The sequence below is a fragment of the Cladophialophora yegresii genome (genome assembly GCF_000585515.1).
Source record: "Cladophialophora yegresii CBS 114405 chromosome Unknown aczIN-supercont1.3, whole genome shotgun sequence".
Taxonomy (NCBI): Eukaryota; Fungi; Ascomycota; class Eurotiomycetes; order Chaetothyriales; family Herpotrichiellaceae; genus Cladophialophora; species Cladophialophora yegresii.
The window spans coordinates 2,231,529-2,249,536 of record NW_006913047.1 but is presented as its reverse complement, the minus strand read 5'-3'; the positions used below and the strand labels follow the sequence as shown (position 1 = coordinate 2,249,536).

The 18,008-nt window shown below is 55.2% G+C and overlaps 6 protein-coding genes across 6 annotated transcripts; 4 read left to right on the top strand and 2 right to left on the bottom strand.

Moving 5' to 3' along the window:
* Window positions 1-71: 71 nt before the first annotated feature.
* A1O7_04550 (uncharacterized protein) lies at window positions 72-4,401 on the top strand (the record flags this gene model as incomplete). Its single annotated transcript, XM_007758561.1, has 3 exons — window positions 72-233; window positions 281-404; window positions 455-4,401. 3 exons carry the CDS (start codon window positions 72-74, stop codon window positions 4,399-4,401), a joined length of 4,233 nt encoding a protein of 1,410 aa, XP_007756751.1.
* Window positions 4,402-6,928: 2,527 nt separating this feature from the next.
* Window positions 6,929-7,768, top strand: A1O7_04549 (uncharacterized protein; the record flags this gene model as incomplete). Its single annotated transcript, XM_007758560.1, has 1 exon — window positions 6,929-7,768. One exon carries the CDS (start codon window positions 6,929-6,931, stop codon window positions 7,766-7,768), a length of 840 nt encoding a protein of 279 aa, XP_007756750.1.
* A 1,158-nt stretch (window positions 7,769-8,926) lies between these two features.
* A1O7_04548 (uncharacterized protein) lies at window positions 8,927-9,372 on the bottom strand (the record flags this gene model as incomplete). The annotated part of the gene is made up of 2 exons (XM_007758559.1): window positions 8,927-9,231; window positions 9,294-9,372. 2 exons carry the CDS (start codon window positions 9,370-9,372, stop codon window positions 8,927-8,929), a joined length of 384 nt encoding a protein of 127 aa, XP_007756749.1.
* Window positions 9,373-10,310: 938 nt separating this feature from the next.
* On the bottom strand, window positions 10,311-11,857 carry A1O7_04547 (uncharacterized protein; the record flags this gene model as incomplete). Its single annotated transcript, XM_007758558.1, has 2 exons — window positions 10,311-11,675; window positions 11,726-11,857. The coding sequence occupies 2 exons, from the start codon at window positions 11,855-11,857 to the stop codon at window positions 10,311-10,313; spliced, it is 1,497 nt and encodes a 498-aa protein (XP_007756748.1).
* A 1,005-nt stretch (window positions 11,858-12,862) lies between these two features.
* A1O7_04546 (O-acetylhomoserine (thiol)-lyase) lies at window positions 12,863-14,384 on the top strand (the record flags this gene model as incomplete). The annotated part of the gene is made up of 3 exons (XM_007758557.1): window positions 12,863-13,896; window positions 13,983-14,069; window positions 14,120-14,384. 3 exons carry the CDS (start codon window positions 12,863-12,865, stop codon window positions 14,382-14,384), a joined length of 1,386 nt encoding a protein of 461 aa, XP_007756747.1.
* Window positions 14,385-15,357: 973 nt separating this feature from the next.
* A1O7_04545 (long-chain acyl-CoA synthetase) lies at window positions 15,358-17,490 on the top strand (the record flags this gene model as incomplete). Its single annotated transcript, XM_007758556.1, has 1 exon — window positions 15,358-17,490. The coding sequence occupies one exon, from the start codon at window positions 15,358-15,360 to the stop codon at window positions 17,488-17,490; it is 2,133 nt and encodes a 710-aa protein (XP_007756746.1).
* Window positions 17,491-18,008: the final 518 nt, after the last annotated feature.

Below are 18,008 nucleotides of genomic sequence, written 5' to 3'. Positions count from 1 at the left end.
ATAGGAACAGCGGCTTCAGGTACGCCAATCCCATTTGGCGGATTTCGCCTTCAGCTAGGGTGCTGACAGAAATGTTCCCAGGTCATCCGAATCTCAACCTCACGGCCGAAGAGAGACGAGTCTATGGGCAACTCCTGAAAGAGGCAGACCCTGATGGCTTTGGAGCTGTTTCTGGAGACGTCGCGGTCAAATTCTTCGAGCGCACCAAGCTTCCACCGGATGTGCTAGGACAGGTCAGCCGCTCGTTGTAGTCGTCTGTGCTATTGTTTACTGTCTACAGATCTGGCAGATCGCCGACACAGAAAACCGAGGCTTCCTCACGCCGGCAGGCTTCGGCGTAGTTTTGCGGCTCATCGGCCACGCGCAAAATGGCCGTTCACCTTCTGTGCAAGTTGCAACGCAGGGTATGTGTCATTGGCATGATGTTCACGCAGTCGGTTAACCATTTCTACAGTTGCGCCCCTACCTCGATTTGATGTCGCTAAACCTGAACCACCATCGCAACCGGCACCACAACCCGTAGCCCAGCAATCGACCGGTCAACCTCCCTCGAGCCCGCCTCCTACGGGTGCTCCTCCTATTCGTGTACCGGCACTGAGCCCGGAGAAAATTGCGGAGTATTCATCCCTGTTCGAAAAGTCGGGCGCTGAGAACGGCTTGTTGTCAGGCTTAGTTGCTAAGCAGATATTCGAAAGAGCAAGACTGCCAAATGAAGTGTTGGGCAGAATATGGGGTCTCTCAGATACTCAAGGTCGGGGGGCCTTGGACGTCACCGAGTTTGTGATTGCCATGCATCTGCTGGCATCTTACAAGTCTGGTCAAATGCGCGGAGTCCCCAGCACACTTCCTCCAGGTCTCTTCGAAGCCGCAGCGCGACGACCACCTGCTCGTGTAGGTAGCGGGTCGCGTCCAGGCTCCGGGGCCATCCCTGCAGTCTACAATGCGCGGCCGCAAAGCCCGATTACGAGAGCGCCACAAGTAGGTACGCCGCTTCCGTTGTCTGCGCAGTCAACGGGAGAACCATGGGCTATCAGTCCGGCCGATAAAGCTCGCTTCGACTCCATCTTTGCTACAGTCGACCGCCAAGGGAGGGGATTTATTACTGGCGAGCAAGCAGTCGAGTTTTTTGGTAATGCTAGGCTCCCCGAAGAGATTCTCGCGCAGATTTGGGACCTGGCCGACATCAACTCGGAGGGCCAACTGAACAGGGACGAGTTCGCAGTAGCCATGTACTTGATCCGGCAACAACGTGGCACTAAGGACGGACGTGGTATCTTGCCGTCTACTCTGCCTCCAGCCCTTGTTCCTCCCAGTATGCGGCGACAGCAGATTGCGCCGCCTCAGCCGACTGCGCCAGCGTTCGAAAATGCAGCTCCGACAAAGCCACGTTCCGCTGCTGATGACTTGTTCGGTCTCGACGCGTTTGGTCCACCGCCAGTCGCTGCCGCAGCTGCGTCCCCTCAAATCCCCCAATCTACTGGCGGGACCGATGCTGGACCTTTCGCTAATCCTCCAGGTGTACTTACGCCACAGATGACTTCTACAAACTTCAAACCGTTTGTGCCCACTAGCTCGTTCGGCCGTGGTATTATTCCTCAACCGACAGGATCTCCTGCGCCGCAGGTCCAAGCGCCAGCCGAAGATCTTCTCGGCGACGCAGATCCAGTGGTCAATTCGAGAATTACGAACGAGGTTAGCGAGCTGGGAAACCTGTCCAACCAAGTCAGCAGTCTGTCCAAGCAAATGACAGAATTACATGGGGAAAGGAAGACGACCGAGCAAGAATTGAACAGTACAACGGCGCAAAAGAAGGCCTTCGAAGGCCGCTTGGCCCAACTCAGATCATTGTATGAGAAGGAGGTCCAAGAAGTCAAGGCGCTTAGGGAACAGTTGACCACCTCGAAGAATGAAGTCAAAAGACTCCAGGCGGATGCGGCCATGATCGACGGTACACACCAAGACCTATCAACACAACACCAACAACTTCGCGCTGCTTTAGAGTCAGATCAACGAGAGAACGCTTCGCTCAAGGAGCGCATACGACAGATGAACCAAGAGATTGAACAGCTAAAACCGCAGCTGGAGAAGCTGAAGTCCGACGCGAGGCAACAAAAAGGTTTAGTCGCCATCAACAAAAAGCAGTTGGCTACTAACGAAGCCGAGCGAGACAGAATCAAAGCTGAAATAGCTGCCGCCCAGAAGGAAGTTGAAGATGCTCTGCGCGAGGCGGAAGAATCGGCCCGGCAACTGGAGGCGTCGAGGAAGGAGTTGGAGGAGGCCCGTAACATCCCTGTTCCGACTATTCAAAGCCCTCCTGTTGCAAGCCCAGCACCATCGACAAACTCGAATCCATTTTTCAGAAAAAACACAGACACGACATTTTCGCCTCCCATTGCGGAAACCGAACCAAAGGACAGCCAGAGTGCTTTTGACAGTATCTTTGGCCCTTCATTTGCTACCGCCGCAGCGCCCGCACCAGCTACCTCATTCTCGAGCCAAGCGTCACCACCTCCAGCACACCAAAGTCCTCCTCGGATCGAGTCTCCGGATGTCTCGTCCACGCCTAGAGATCTTGAGCCCCCCGCTCCACCTCAGTCCCGACAAATTAGTTCTGCTGCACTCCCTTTTCGCAGACCTCTCGAGAGGGAGGATTCGGTCAGTTCGTCCGTCAAAGTGGCAGGACCAACCAGTCGAGTGAGCCCCAATGACACTCCGCAGGCATTGACCCCCACGGCGTCAACTGCCAGTCCAGCAGATCATAAGGACCCGGAAGAAGATCCGTTCACAGCCGCAGCGCCAGATGAGGAACAAGAGTCTGTGCGACGGACATTGCCTCAGCCCTTCGCTGGTGAAGCTTCCGTTGAAGATACCTTTGGCAAACCTTCCGCTGAAGACACTGGAGAAATCCCTGGCGCCTTCCCCGATTCACGAACACAGACCCCAGGGGCGGATCCGCTCTTCACCGCCACCGGGACTGGGCCTGCCACAACTGCTGCGGAAGGGGTTTCCGCCACCACCACAAATGGCGACAGACCAAGCAATACACAGCCTTCGAGCACCTCCAAGAGCCCAGAGCAAAACTTCGATGATTTCTTTGGTGGACCTGCCCATCAACGTTCGGCATCACAGAAAGCTGCTGATTTCGATTCTGCCTTTGCCGGCATTGGTTACCCCAAATCTGGTGGCGCCGACGAATTTCCAGCCATTCAGGAACTTGGCGGAGACGACGACGAGAGCAGCGACTACAGCGAGGATGAGACGCCTATGAAGTTTGACGACGATTTCAACGCGAGATCACCGCCACGAGATAGCCCAACAGATGCCAAAGCAGGGAAGCAGCCCGAAATCCCTCCATCTAACAATTCCTTGGCTCCTCGTCCGCCTCTCGGTGGGCCTGCGTCGACAGCAAGCTCGTTGCCAGGTCCAGATTCGCAACAGTCACCACCTACGTATGGTGATTCTGTCTCTAATGACAATCCTACACATTTCCCTCCAGAATTCAAGGGACTGCTGCCGGAGCGGGAGGATCCTACTTCACCACCTCCTACAGCTGGTGGCTCCACTGACCCTGTATCGCCACCGAGTGGGAATCCGCCGGCTTACGGGCCCGAAGCTCATCCAAGGAGTCCGTCAGATCACAATGCCGACGCACCACCGCCGACCAAAGCCGCGCCATTTGATTTTGATTCTGCGTTTTCAGGAGTAGGAGCGGCACCTATCGAAGATGACGATGACGACGAGGATGAAGGGTCTGTTTTCAGTCGGCCCAAGAACGGCACGGCCGATTTCGACCCAACATTTGACTCACCTCCGCGTCCTACCCATCAGCAATTTCCAACACCTGGGCCTGTCACTAATGGGGCGCCAAAGTCAGCTCCTGACGACTTCTATTCGGCCGTGACCGCGCCCCATCCCCCTCAACAAGCGCAACAGCCCACACCGCCTGCCAACCATGACTGGGATGCACTCTTCGCACCATTGAACAACAATGCTCCTTCGCAACCAGTATCGGACTTTCCTCAAATCCAGACGCAAGCCGCAGAAGTGCCTTCACCCTCGCCGCCACAGATAACATCGGACAATCCGACGCCCGCCCGGGCTCCCGCTTCCGCTGTACCCGCAGCTGCATCACCGCCAGCAGCCTCGCTGCAACCGAAGCCGCAGCGTCCGCAGCCGGGTCGTGCCCTTAGTACAGGCACTGAGCACGACGATCCGATTCTCAAGAGATTGACTGCGATGGGTTGGACGAGAGAAGAGAGTCTCGCAGCACTGGAGAAGTTCGACTACAATATCGACAAGGTAAGCAACGTTCTGTTTTTGTATCACAAGGGCACGGAAGGCATAATATCTTCTCCGTCCGGTGAAGTTGTCGTTGAATGGATGTACTCGAGCTTCTGCTGACCATCTGCTGGAATAGGCTGCGGATTATTTGACCTTCCGTTCTTGAGTCCGCCGTAGCGGGGCCTGGCACGGAGATATGGAGAAATATGTGGTGCTGGTAACAGTCGTGATGCTATTAGCGGCTGCTCTTGCCGGCCAGCAGTTGGTGGGCGCGAACCAGTCACTTGGATGCAGCTTGGAGACGACCAGGAATCTTGTACAGCCGCCCTTACATTTCTCGAATTTTGCCCGTTTGGTGCGAAGAAAGCGACGGAATTTGGCCTAATCGACTACTACACAATACAATAGCTGGCGGCTCAAAAGGCTGTTTGGTTCCATTCAAAGAGCTTCCTTCACTCAGGCTTTCCAGCTCTGAATCCATCCCAGATCATGTTCTATCCCCGGTTGGCTTCCCTGAGAGAAAGTGGCTAGTGTATTGAATGCCGGAGGAGAGCGTCGTGAGCAACTTTTCCTCTATTACAACGGCTGAGGATCGCCACATGTTCACACTGAGTTATCGAGATAATAAAGTGAGCCGTTTCTGTGTAACTAGCGTGGAATAAGCCCTGACCCGAGGCAAAGTGAGGTCTGGTCGTCGATTATAGAACGCCATGTTATTTCCGCATCATTGGTACTCGTATATTCGGGATCGAATTTTCCATCGCTTGCGTCACATGGCTCCTGTTGCTCAAGTTTTTAACTTCCAAGTGAAGATTCCTCGTCGTCATACCTCGCATGGCAGAGCAGTGATGTCCTCGCACTTGGCCGCTGACTTGCCACGCGCGATCAATCGCCCACTCTACCTTGACACCAGAAGGAAGGCATGACGCCAGAAGTTCGCCTATCTGATTACTCACGAGCTTTGTCGATCGGTGGCAGCCTCGCTCGGTGAATGGGTGCCTTCTGTTCTCCCGTTTGAGTATTTAGTGACTTCCTTATTCTTCGGCCTTTTCCTAATGCAGCAAAGGCATGCAGCAAAAGCATGTCAATGTCGATCAACCATACGGCCGGAAATACATGGAAAGTCTGAGCTTTCCTCCGAGTTTCTACTAATTACTACACGCGATACTGCGATCGCAGACACATATCCCAAAACGGGCGCCAGCGCTAATCTGTGGCCGCGATCGGCCAGTCCTGGGAGCAGTCTATCGATGCCCTGACAGTATCGGATGTTGTCGTCCTCCCACGACTTTGAGTTTTAGTGGACAGTGCAGGTCGGCTTAAACTGCTGCTTACCAAGCTTGCATGTGTGAGCGCTCTGGGCGGGCGCAGACAAGCCTAAACCTGCTGTTTTGCAGCGCTCGAAAAGGCTCTGACGCCATCGTTGACAAATTCCGAACCATCGGGAGCCTCGTGGCTTGCAGTGGACTGAACCAACACATGTCGATGACAGGCCACGGGGCGCCCCATGAGGATCTTGGTCCTTGGTTCTTGGTCCTTGGTCTTTGGGACACGGACTCCGGGGTCCCTAGAAGGAGTGGAACCTTGCATGCTTGACCATGTGGCTGCGCCTATGCGTATCCTTCTTTGGAATCGACGCATTCTCCCATCTTTGGTGTACGTCCGTCGTCGCCATCGTCGTGTTATACCCACCATGTATCCTGACCACTTGAGTGAGTAACCAAGGACCGACTCACAAGTGTCAAGACATCCGCCGCCGCACGGTGATGGGGACCTTCGGATTCACGAACCATGAACAGCCCACGAGAAGAGCTCACCCGGCGACATACGCGCCACTTTTCGCGTAACAATTCGAACGAAGACCCTGATACGGATGATGACTCGGAGAACAGCAGGTGTCCGTCTCCGCTGCTCACCGTCGCGGCAGGCTATCGAGTTGATCCCTTCACGCGATATCCAGTCGCGAGGGTCACAAAGGGAGTTCGTTTTATGGCAGATTACTGTGAGTTTGTGCCGTCTCAAAAACCTGGCGCCACCAACTCGGCCTAACCTACATTGCGGATCGGCAGATACCCAAATATGGGCGCCCCAGCAGGCACAGGCTTTCAGCGTCCAGAATGGACGTAACGCGCTTCTAGCGCTGATCCTTCCGTCGGCGTTTCAGAGTCCAATGCTCTTTGAGGCAACCATTGCCATGACCAGGGCGGCGTGGGTGCTCAGAAGAGGCACCCAGCCATTCGCCGACAAGATGCTTCTTCGACATCGCGGCCTGGCCATGAAGGAGCTAAGAGATGCGCTCGTGGCGCCACGTCCTCCCAGCCAGGACCTCGTCCTGCTGACTATGTCGACATTTCTGACGCTGAATGTAAGATTCAACTCGTCCTGGCCCAGCCCAGCCCAGCCCAACCCTCTGCGCTGCGCTGCGCCGTTGAAATCACTGGACTAATCCCTTTCTCATCACCGCAGTACATGATCAACGACGTAGAGTCGTTCGAAGTTCATCTTCGCGCACTGGAGAGCACGCTAGCCACGACCATCGGCGATGGTGATGTCCGAAACTTCGTCCGAGGCAGAGCATTGGCGCAGGTACCCCGGGGTCTCAGTGATAAAAGGGTCGCATCTCTAACGCGCCTCCAGATTTGGCGTCATGGCCCCGTTCCTCCAAACCCACCAGCCTAGCTACGCCAGCCGGATCAATGAGAAGGGCCACCGCATCAGCACGCTCACGTACCCGGGCCACCCGTTCTCGCCGCACCTGTGCGCCGTGATCGCCCGACTGCCCGAAGGGTTCGCGGAAATGGCACTAAGTCGCGGCGTGGCCGTCGAGATTATTAGCTTTCTCGTCAAATTGACGGAGCTAATATCCTGGATCGCGACCGGGGAGGATGCCGGATCTCAATCAACAGCACCACCACCACCACCAGCAACGAACGACAGCGCCGCGTCAGCACCACATCGCCCCGACATGACGATACAACGCGCAATCTACGACCTCCAATGTCTTTCAGCCCTACCACTAACGCCGCCGGAGGCGCAAATGGTCCGTGCCCTCCTCGCCTTCTGTCTCCACCTATACAACGAAACTTCCTTCCACATCCCCTTGGCGCGACCACTCCGGCCCCTGCTTGAAGCGTTCAACGAAACCACAGAGCTGCCGCGCCCGCCATGGCTCCAGCGGTGCCTGTACTGGTGTGCCGTGGTGGTGGCCAGCGCGTGGGACACACAGATCGACGCGTCGCCCGAACGGCACGTCGTGCTCGACAAGTTGGCCGCCCGGCTGCCGGAGGCGAGGTGCTGGGCGGATACCGAGGACTTGATGCGCAAGTTCTTCTGGTTGGACAGGCTGGGGGATGAGTGGGAGGTGTGCTGGCGGGCTGCGGCGTTTCGGAATCGAAGGCACAGGAGGGGAGCCTCGCAGATTGCGCCACTTTCGCGTTTGGGTGATCGCGACGGCCCAGCGGGAGTCGGAGACGCCTTCGATGGGTGACTGAGGACCGATGACCATGTTCGTGGCCATGACTGTGACGGGTTCTAAGAGTGGTGCATTAATCAGTAAGAAAAGGCCTCTACGTCACAGATTGTGGTGGTCTTCAGATCGATGTGGGTGCTGAGGCGGGTAAATTGGGTACTACGACTCGAACGAAACAGCAACCGCACCTCCGCCAGCTGTCATTGAAGACCCCGAACTGCTACAAGCAAGAGCTGCAATGCTCGCCGAGCAGCAAGAGGGCCAGTGAGGTCTCGCAGACTGAGGGCCGCGGGCGTCGGCAAGGAGAGTCAGGGAGGTACAAGAACAAGCGAGCATCGGCACCGGCGTCGCATACCGACTGTCAGACAACCGCGTTTTGGTCTTTGAGCCACGTGGCCATGTCGAGAGGGTTTCCCGTTCTGATGTGGTCCGTGGAGCGCCCGACGCAGTCGAGCTGGACCGCCATGACTAGCGCAGGCGGACGGCCATTTACAAAGCGAGGCCAATGGAACTCGATGTAGAAACAGTGCCAGAATATCGATTTCGACGCCGTGGTCGTCGAACGGCGCTGGTGCTCGCTGCGGAACGTAAACTTGGAGGCTTGGGGAGGTAAAGGTACAAGACAGATTGTCGTTGTGCAGTCGAGATCTACTGGATAGTGTCCTCTTGAGCAGCTGTGTCAAATGGAGAATAGCTGTGAAGACCATTATAGATGGAAGCCCCTACCAGAGTGACGGGCAGGAAGGGGCAAGAAATATACGGTCTCTGGAGAGGGATGTGCACACGTCAAGGTCCGGGGCGAGTGACAGATCGCCACGAGTAGTAGAACGGGGACGAGACGTTTTGCAGCCGCCGTCGGCAGCACGTGGTTTGCGGCATGCATTTTGGCTGAAATGCTGTGCCAATCTATCTGATCGACCCTCTTCTTCAGGCGGAATTGGGCTCGTCTCATCCCTCACCCAGGCTTCGATCGGCACTCTCACCCTCAAACCCGCTCGGCTCCGGTCCAAGCTCGATGGATCTGAACTGGCTTGCCACTGCTTACAGCCTTCTTAAGGCCGTATCTGCCTCCCAGGAAGAGATGCGAAAAGGCGAAGAAGCTAGTTATCCCGAAGAGAATGCTAAACACTGTCAGGAGGGCCGCAAGAATACCCATTTCACTGGCTGGTAATCCACTCACAACTCGAAAACACCAACCACGATACTCCCCGTGGCGGACGCGCACGTGCCATCCCCGTCGCAGAGGTCGGCCTTCCGGATCCGATCCGCCACGGCGGCAAAGCTGGCGAGCCAGAAGATGCAGGTGGTCGTTTCGGCGACGAGCATGGCGAACGGGTGAGCGAGGACCGGGAAGTAGCGGGGCGTGAGGATCGTGTAGGGCACCGCGATGAGCAGCGTGAAGACCGCGACGAAGATGTAGAAGACCACGCCGGGGGGGACGTCGATGTTGAGTGGTAGGTGGGTGTTGAGGACGTTTGCGACTGATTATGTTGCATTAGTAAGGGGAATTTGGAAAAGAGGGCGGAAAAGGGACGTTAATTACCTGTCGCTCCGAGCGCCATGGCGATCAAGGCCAGAACGCCTTGGAGGGCGCGGACCGTCAGCATTGGGTCGACGAACATTTTGACGGGAGATCTGGCCGGGCATGCACTGCCCTGGATTGCTCTATCGGTTGAAGCGGTCGAAAGAGTTGGCCAGTAGTACTGGTGACCGTGGTTTTGTTGTGATGGATGGAAGAAGACGTGGTCCTTGCAAGAGAGGATGAAAACAAACAGATCAGACTGAAATTGAAAGGGATGATGTCGTCGGCCGCAAGAAGTGAGGTAACAGGAAATGGAAGAGCAACGATAATGTCCCTTCCTCGCCGTGTGTAATATGGACTGCACTCTGTATCCTGGTGTAGCGGACTAATTAATACAGTGACGACTCGCTGACCAGCGCGGGTGTCGAAATAGAAAATAGATTATTTCAGGAACTGTAAGTAGGTCTACAGACACCAGGCAAGACAGACAAGCAGGTACTCATAAAGCAGTCGGGGTGTTATAAGTCACAGCGGACGTTCGTCGCTTCGCGCAAACGAGAGTGACATCGGAAAGCAAGGGTTCGCGTTCGGACGCACAGCAAGATTGATTGCCCGTGTTTGACATCTGATCAAAGACGATTACATGCGTGGATGACCTGTGGCCGGCCGCGACCAGTGCAAAGGTGAGACCACCTGGACATGTTTGACAATGCACAGAGGAAGGATCGGGAAGAAGTAATTAGAACAAGATGAAACGGGCTCGAACGGGCGAGAGAAGGAAAGGAAGTCAAGGCTGAAACTGGAGAACTGGAACTGGCGAGACTTGCAGCAGCGCGTTTCACAAGCAGGCGCGTCAACATGGTTGATTGGATCGGAGAAATCAAGTGTGAGATCAGCACGATCGATTGGCTCGGAGAAAACATGTCTTTGAGATCACTACCACAGTAATAGCCCGCATGTGGCACATCGTGACAACCAACGGCGTGGACCGCGTTCTTGCTCTCAATTACATCTAACTCACTAACGTAGACAGCGCAGTCAAACGTTCTCCTCGGCCTGCACTCGCCCCATACTCGTGGGTCTCTTGGTCTTTGTGATCATGCCCCCGGAATACAAGACGGTAGGTAAGATGCCTACGGCGCACCACAACGCCATCGTCCATGTCATGGTCTTCCAGCCCGCAGCGTTCTTGACCGCAGCAGACACCAGCGGCCCGAGAAGACTTCCTCCAGCCCACGAAACGTTGAAAATCCCGTAGCTCTGGGCGTAGGCCGACTTTCCGCGGAAGACGTCGGGTTCCTGCCTCACCTTTGCGTCGCACACCTTGCTGAATTCTGCCATCAAGGGAGTCAGTAGAAGACAAGTGGCCGCCCCGAGGAGCACCAAGAGCGCGCAAAGCAACACTGCCTGGCCGATAGTGTCGTGGTCGACCAACCGGAGCAGCACCCAGAATGGTACCGACATGAGCAGGCCCGAGGCTGCAATCCAGCGCGGTCCGTACTTGTCAGTCAGGTGCCCGATCCATGGGCCTGCAAAGCCAGGTGCGACCAGAGCGAGGAAGACGAGCCCAGCGCCCAGGGAATTCCAGCCGAATATCTGATTGACATACAACGGGAGCGTCGTGTCGACTGCTGTAAAAGTCATGGCACCCACGAGGTTTCCCCAGAATGCCACCAGGATACGGCGGGACTTGAGGAGAATCAAAATAGACGGGAGCTTTCGTTTGTGTTGCATGTTCTGAGGCTCAGCAGTTGCGTTGGCCGTGTTCTTCTCCATGACAGCGGTGGACTCGTTCCGTTCCTCGAGTTCAACTTCAGCTGGTATCGGTGCCGCCGAAGGTGAGTCGACCGTTGTAGACTCTGGTTCCAGCCACCTCGCCGCAATCTTCTTCTCGATTAAGGCCAGTCGTAATAGGATGTCGAAGCCGATCACGCCAAATGTGACGCCAAACACAGCGTAGTATCCCGATCTCTCGTATACAACACCACCAATCAACGGCGACACCAGGACTCCCATGGACATTGCAAGGCTGACATAACCAATGGCCTGCCCCGACTCCGCCTCACTGACGGTATCCGCCATGAGAGCCAAGGCGACCACCCAGACCACGGCCGCTGAGATACCTTGCAACAGTCTGCCTACCACCAAGACTGGGATCGTCTTTCCAAAACAAAGCATGAGAGTTGAGCCTGAGAGGAGGACAAGCCCAGCCAGGAATGGCCCTCGCCGATGACTGGTCCAGTCCGCTAGAACACCACATATTGGGGCGAAAAAGAGGAGACCAGCTGCATATACCGAGAGCAGAACCGAGACCCAATGTTGAGTGTCGCCGTGGGAGATGTGGACGCGATCCTGGAGGGCGAAAGGGATGACGGGCACGACAACGCCATACAAAAAGACGTCCTGCGATATGGTAAACGAGGGGCAGCCCACCACTGTCAGGGAGTGCTTACTGTGAAGACAGACCAGCACACCGCGAAGACGATGAAGATTTTGGAGGAGCGGAACTCGAGAAAGGCTGGCTTCCTTCCTCGCAACAGGATCATACGACTCAAGGCTGCATTTTGTGTCAGCCGCAGAACCATTGCTCTGAGCCAAAGTCCTTCAATCTCGCGCACTCGTCCTCCGCGGGGATGCTGCGAGAAGAGCTGAGACGGTGACCATTTCAAATAGTCGTCATTGATTCTTGGTGTCGTTCTTCGGGCTCGTACGGCTTATGTAACCGACATCCTACTCCGTCTCGTCCGGTGAATCGGAGCCGAAGACATTTGCACCCAATGACCAATCACATAGCCGCTTTCAGCCTCGGATATCACCACTGCCAGCAAGCAAAACCTACTGTACCTTATTTCTCGCTCAAACCATCACAGCAACGTTTCTCCCGGCTTCCCAAAAGACCGTCGTAAGCAGACCTTGGCAGAGCTTTCGAGTCCGGTCTAGTCTGCTCGTTCACTTACAAAGACTCTTGCCCTTGAGGGTGGTGTCCAGCTCACCGGAAGATCCCTCTTGCACACGAGTTTGAGCTACTTCCCCCCACGTTTCTTCGGCAGCTTCTTGTGGTTGCCGACATATGATGTGAGCACTTGGGATGCCCTGCAGGTCCCTGTCGTGATTGTGGGAGAAGATATTGATATCTTCGAGTCATGTCCCTGCAACCTTAGCTTCCAGTCACCGAATGCGAGGTTGCTGTTGATGGTTGCGTGGGACGGGCAACTGATCACGCAATTTTAGAACCGCGTCCCCTGATGCGGGGAAAGCTCAAGGATGATATAGCCCACAAACTGAGGTGAGAAAGCGAGGTACCCCTCCTCGATCGTCCCTTCCCGCACGAGATTTTGTAGGAGCTCGTCCTTACAAGTTGAGTTCCTGTATTCGCCTTTGTGGAAGTTCAAAAAGCAAGAGAGACACTCCGAAAGTCGGCGAGCAGCTCCAATAGCACAGATACCCGAGGAAGCAAGAGTTTCTTCGTGGTGCCTGGTCCACCAGACCGGTCTTCGTGTACGCTGAACATCACCCGCTCTTCTTTCCCCAGAATCGCCTACCTCTGAGCACCGCCTTTTTTCTGCACGACTTGAGCAAGATCCACCAAGATGTCTTCCGACGACTGGGTCCAAAAGTTTGAGACCCTTCAGGTCCATGCTGGTCAAGCACCCGATCCCACCACCAAAGCTCGCGCTGTCCCAATCTACCAGTCCACTTCCTTCACCTTCAATGATTCGGCACATGGAGCTAGGCTGTTCGGCCTCAAAGAGTTTGGAAACATCTACAGCCGGATCATGAACCCCACGGTCGATGTGCTCGAAAAGAGGATTGCGGCCCTCGAGGGGGGCATGGCCGCCGTCGCGGCTTCCTCCGGTCAATCTGCGCAGTTCATGACCATCGCCGCACTGGCGCATGCTGGTGACAATATTGTCTCGACGTCCAACCTGTACGGAGGCACTTACAATCAGTTCAAGGTCATGTTCCCTCGACTGGGCATCCACACCAAGTTTCTCACCTCGGAAAAGCCGGAAGACTTCGAGGCGGCCATTGATGACAAGACCAAGGCGGTCTATGTGGAAACAATTGGCAACCCACGGTACAACGTCCCTGACTTTGAGACCATCGCTAAAGTCTGTGAAGCCAAGGGCGTCCCATTGGTTGTTGACAACACGTTTGGAGCTGGAGGCTACTATGCCCAGCCTATCAAGCACGGCGCTCACATTCTCGTCCATAGTACGACTAAGTGGATCGGTGGGCATGGCACATCCATCGGTGGCATTATCGTTGACTCGGGCAAATTTGACTGGGCGAAACACGCGAAGCGATTCCCTCAATTCAACGAACCTGCACCTGGATATCATGGCCTGAAGTTCCACGACACATTCGGGCCTTTGGCATTCATTATCCGGGTTCGAGTTGAGATATTGCGTGATCTGGGCTCCTGCATGTCACCCTTTAATGCCCAGCAGTTCATCCTGGGTCTTGAGACACTGAGTTTGCGGTGTGAGCGTATTGCCGAGAATGCTCTGAAATTGGCCAAATGGCTAGAAGGACATAAGAACGTTGCGTGGGTGTCGTATCCCGGATTGGAGAGCCATCCCCACCACCAGCTGGCGAAGAGGTACCTCCCTCGCGGGTTCGGGTAAGTTCCAGTCCTGTTTGCAATGGCTGCGTTTTTCATTTTCACGTCCGGTTGGCGGCATTGAATCGACTGACACAGATTCGCAGCGGCGTTTTGAGCTTTGGGATCAAAGGTGGCGCTGATGCAGGCTCGCAAGTCGTGGACGGCTTCAAGCTCGTCTCGAATCTGGCAAAGTAAGAGCTTGCAAATCACGAGGATTGTTCTGATGCTGATGTGCTGCTAGTGTGGGAGACGCGAAGACCCTCGCAATTCACCCATGGACAACGACGCATGAACAACTGAGTGAACAAGAACGCATCGACTCGGGCGTGACACCAGACATGATTAGGATCAGCGTTGGTATCGAGCATATTGACGACATCATCCACGACTTTGACCAAAGCTTCACCGCGAGTGAAGCAGCCCAGCCTGATGCTGAGGCAAACAAGGACAATGCGACAGCCGGCAAGGAGCCGAGTTCTAAAGGGAGTCTCAGTGGGGCCACCTGACCTCTAGATCATCTGTCTCAAGTTCCCTTTGTCTTTGATCGAACGCTGTGATATCGGAATGAATCCTGATGAATCTGTGGATACAGGGCCGCATCTCTAGGACCATGCAATTCTGGAGACGAGAACAGGTCGAAAAGAAGGTGACATCCGAGCAGAGTATTTACCAAGGGTTTGCCGTGGGCATCCAAGATCGATTGTGGCCGAGAGGGAGGATTAAGTCATAAACTACTCGTAGATGCCAGGCCCGGGAAATTTCTGCTAATTCGCCAATCGGTGATCTTAGGGTTTGGCTCGCTTGCAGAATTTCACATGCTTTCCACTCCCTTCCGCGGTGATGCATGCAGCATTCTTGAAGATGGTGTTTTGAATGTTTCCCGACTTCAGGCTCTTCACCTCGCATCGCACTGTGTAGCTCTACTAGTTTCCAGCTTCTACATGTCTGTAGACCTCCAAGGTGCTCAAACTGACAACCGTGGTAGAGCAGCTGGTGCATCAGCTCGGAGGAAGCCCACCTGGTAAATCTCTGGCTATTCGGGGATGCCGAGGCATGATGTAGAAGCCACTTTCAACGGGTGTCACCTAGGTGTTTGCAGGGGCCAATGTCAGTTCGCATGTCAGTTTCAAGCATGTCGCGTGGGCACATGATGATGCGGCGGCTCCGGCCATTGAGCTGTTTTCGCAAACATGTCCCGGCACAGAGACAGCAAACTGAGCCAGATAACAGCCTTTCGTCCACTGATCTCCGAGACAGGATTTCCAAAGCTCCAGTGCATCCGCATAAGCTGCCTAGTGCCGAAGCACAGATGAGGCATCCTCCGTGAGGACTGGCATACCTCCGCATGCCTGTGAGTTAACATCAGGTCGTCGTCTCTTCGTGCGCGCACCACTTCTTCCACCCTCCTCGCCTTTCGTTCCTCCCCTCGCGCTCGGCCCAGCATTCTATTCATCGTCTGTGTGCCTCTCGGTGGTCATCATGCCGCTTCTCTCTTCCAAGCCGCTTTACCTGCAAACGGCCAGTGAATATTTCCAGGCGCCCCCAAAGGGCCAGCCATATTCCATCACCCTTCCCAGCTCTGAGAAACCGAGCCGCACTCCTGTGTACCGGCATCACAAGTGTCGCGATGGCCTTCTCGAGACCGTCGATCCGTCGATCACGACAGCCCACGAAATGTTTGAGTTTGCCGCGCAGCGGTTTCCCCATGCCCCTTGTCTCGGGTATCGTCCCTACGACTCCGCTCAGCAAGCATACGGTCCGTACGAATGGTTAGACTACGAGACTGTTCGCAAGAGGAGGTCTGATCTTGGCGCGGGCTTGGTCGAACTGCATGCAAGAGAAGGTGTCAACGGCTCAAACTACGGCGTCGGATTATGGTGTCAGAATAGACCGGAATGGCAATTGACCGATCTGGCCTGCATGTCCCAGTCGCTGTATTCGGTCTCTCTCTACGAGACGTTGGGCCCAGACACGTCAGAGTACATCATCAAGCACGCGGATCTGGCCTCGGTCGTCTGCTCACTGCCACACGTCCCCACGCTCATCCGGCTGAAGGCCCGTTTGCCAAACCTGAAGTTCCTCGTCGTGCTAGATCCTCTAGAGCCTGGACAGAATGAAAGACCTGAGCTTTCCAAGCAGGCTCTTCTCGACAACATGGCTGCCGATGTTGGTCTCAAGATATACTCACTCGACGCCGTCGAGAAGCTGGGAGCATCCCTGGGAAAGCCGAACAAACCGCCCAAGCCATCAGACCCCATCACCATCAATTATACCTCTGGGACAACTGGTCCTCCGAAAGGCGTCCTCCTCACTCACGCAATGTGCGTGGCAGCCACGTCTGCAAGTCTCGCCTCCAACAATATCACGGAGAATGGGGTGGCAATCAGTTACATGCCCCTGGCTCACATCTACGGCCGCCTGCTCGAACACTCTGCTCTATGGGGCGGTTTTCGGATAGGTTATTTCCACGGCAACATCCTCGAGCTTGTCGATGACATCAAACTGCTTCGACCTACCATGTTTGCCTCTGTACCGAGACTTTTGAATCGCTTTGGCGGAGCAGTCAAGGCAAACACCGTCGAGCAGCCGGGCGTCAAAGGCGCGTTGGGCAGACACATTGTGCGCACAAAGATGGCGAGGTTGAATCCTCCTCCGAAGTCAAACGCAACACCGACGTACAGTCACGCTGTCTACGACCGCATCTGGTCTCGCAAAGTCGCCGCTGCACTCGGTCTCGACAGAGCGACTTCAGTCGTCTCTGGTTCTGCGCCTTTGGACCCTTCATTGCAGCAATTTCTGCGCGTCGCTCTGGCCACACGTGTCTTCCAGGGCTATGGTCTTACAGAGACGTACGCGATTGCCCTGACACAACCCGGCAATGACTTCTCCGTGGGCAATTGCGGTGCCGTTGTCCCCTGCTCAGAAGCCTGCCTCATCTCCGTCCCTGACATGGAATACACCGTCGAAGATAAACCACATGCTAGAGGCGAACTTTTACTGCGTGGCGGATCCGTGTTTACGGGCTACTACAAGAATCCCGAAGAGACGGCAAAGGCATTCACCGACGACGGCTGGTTTAGAACCGGTGATATCTGCAGTGTGGATGAAATGGGGCGCTTCCGCATCATCGACCGTCGTAAGAACGTCCTGAAATTGGCACAGGGCGAGTACATTTCCCCCGAGCGAATTGAAGGCGTCTACCTCTCGAGTTGCTCTTATCTAGCACAGGGCTTTGTGCACGGCGACTCGTCGCAGACTTCGCTGGTGGCCATCTTTGGCATCCAGCCCGACGTCTTCGCACCCTTTGCGTCAAAGATGCTCTTGCGCCCAATCTCGGCCACGGACATTCCGGCCTTGAAGGCTGCATGCGAGGATCCTCAAGTCAAAGAAGCCGTCCTGAAAGACCTGGACAAATGCGGACGCAAGATGAAGTTCGCGGGGTACGAACGCGTGCGGAGCTTCAAGTTGATGATCGACCCTTTTACCATCGAGAACGAGTTGTTGACCCCGACGTTGAAGCTGAAGAGGCCGAATGCCGCGAAGAAATATAGGAGTATCCTCGATGAACTGTACAGTGCCGAGGCACAGAGGCCGCGGAAAGCCAAGTTGTAGACTGGGGCTACCTATTTATATGGCGTACAGCACGGTACAGTACGTAGGGTCCGGCTGCTCGATACCGGGTAGGTAGATCACGGCGTCTAGGCGGAAGAGGCCAATGTCGAGATGACGGATCTTGGGCACTGGGTCAGCATCAACTTAGAGGTTGGGATTGGTGTCCGTATCGCACAGCAAGATAATGAGACATCTCCTGCAAGCACTGTATTTCGACCGCTATATTCTCGATTCTCTAAGCCAGAAACATGCAGATGGTCAGCATTGCCGGTTCCTTCCAATGTCTTGTACTCCGCAGTTACAGGACTCCGTGGGTTTTATGGATTGCCATGGCTGTAACCGGAGACATTCCTGTACCTGCCTCTGTGGGTCCATCTGCGACGCATCCAAAGGCTATATAGTTGATATCCACGCTGAGCATACAGAGCACGCGCGGCATATCTCTCCTTCCTCCTCTCCTCGTACGGATCAGTCACGGAGTATACACGTCCCCGATGGGCCAGCCACTGGACCACTAG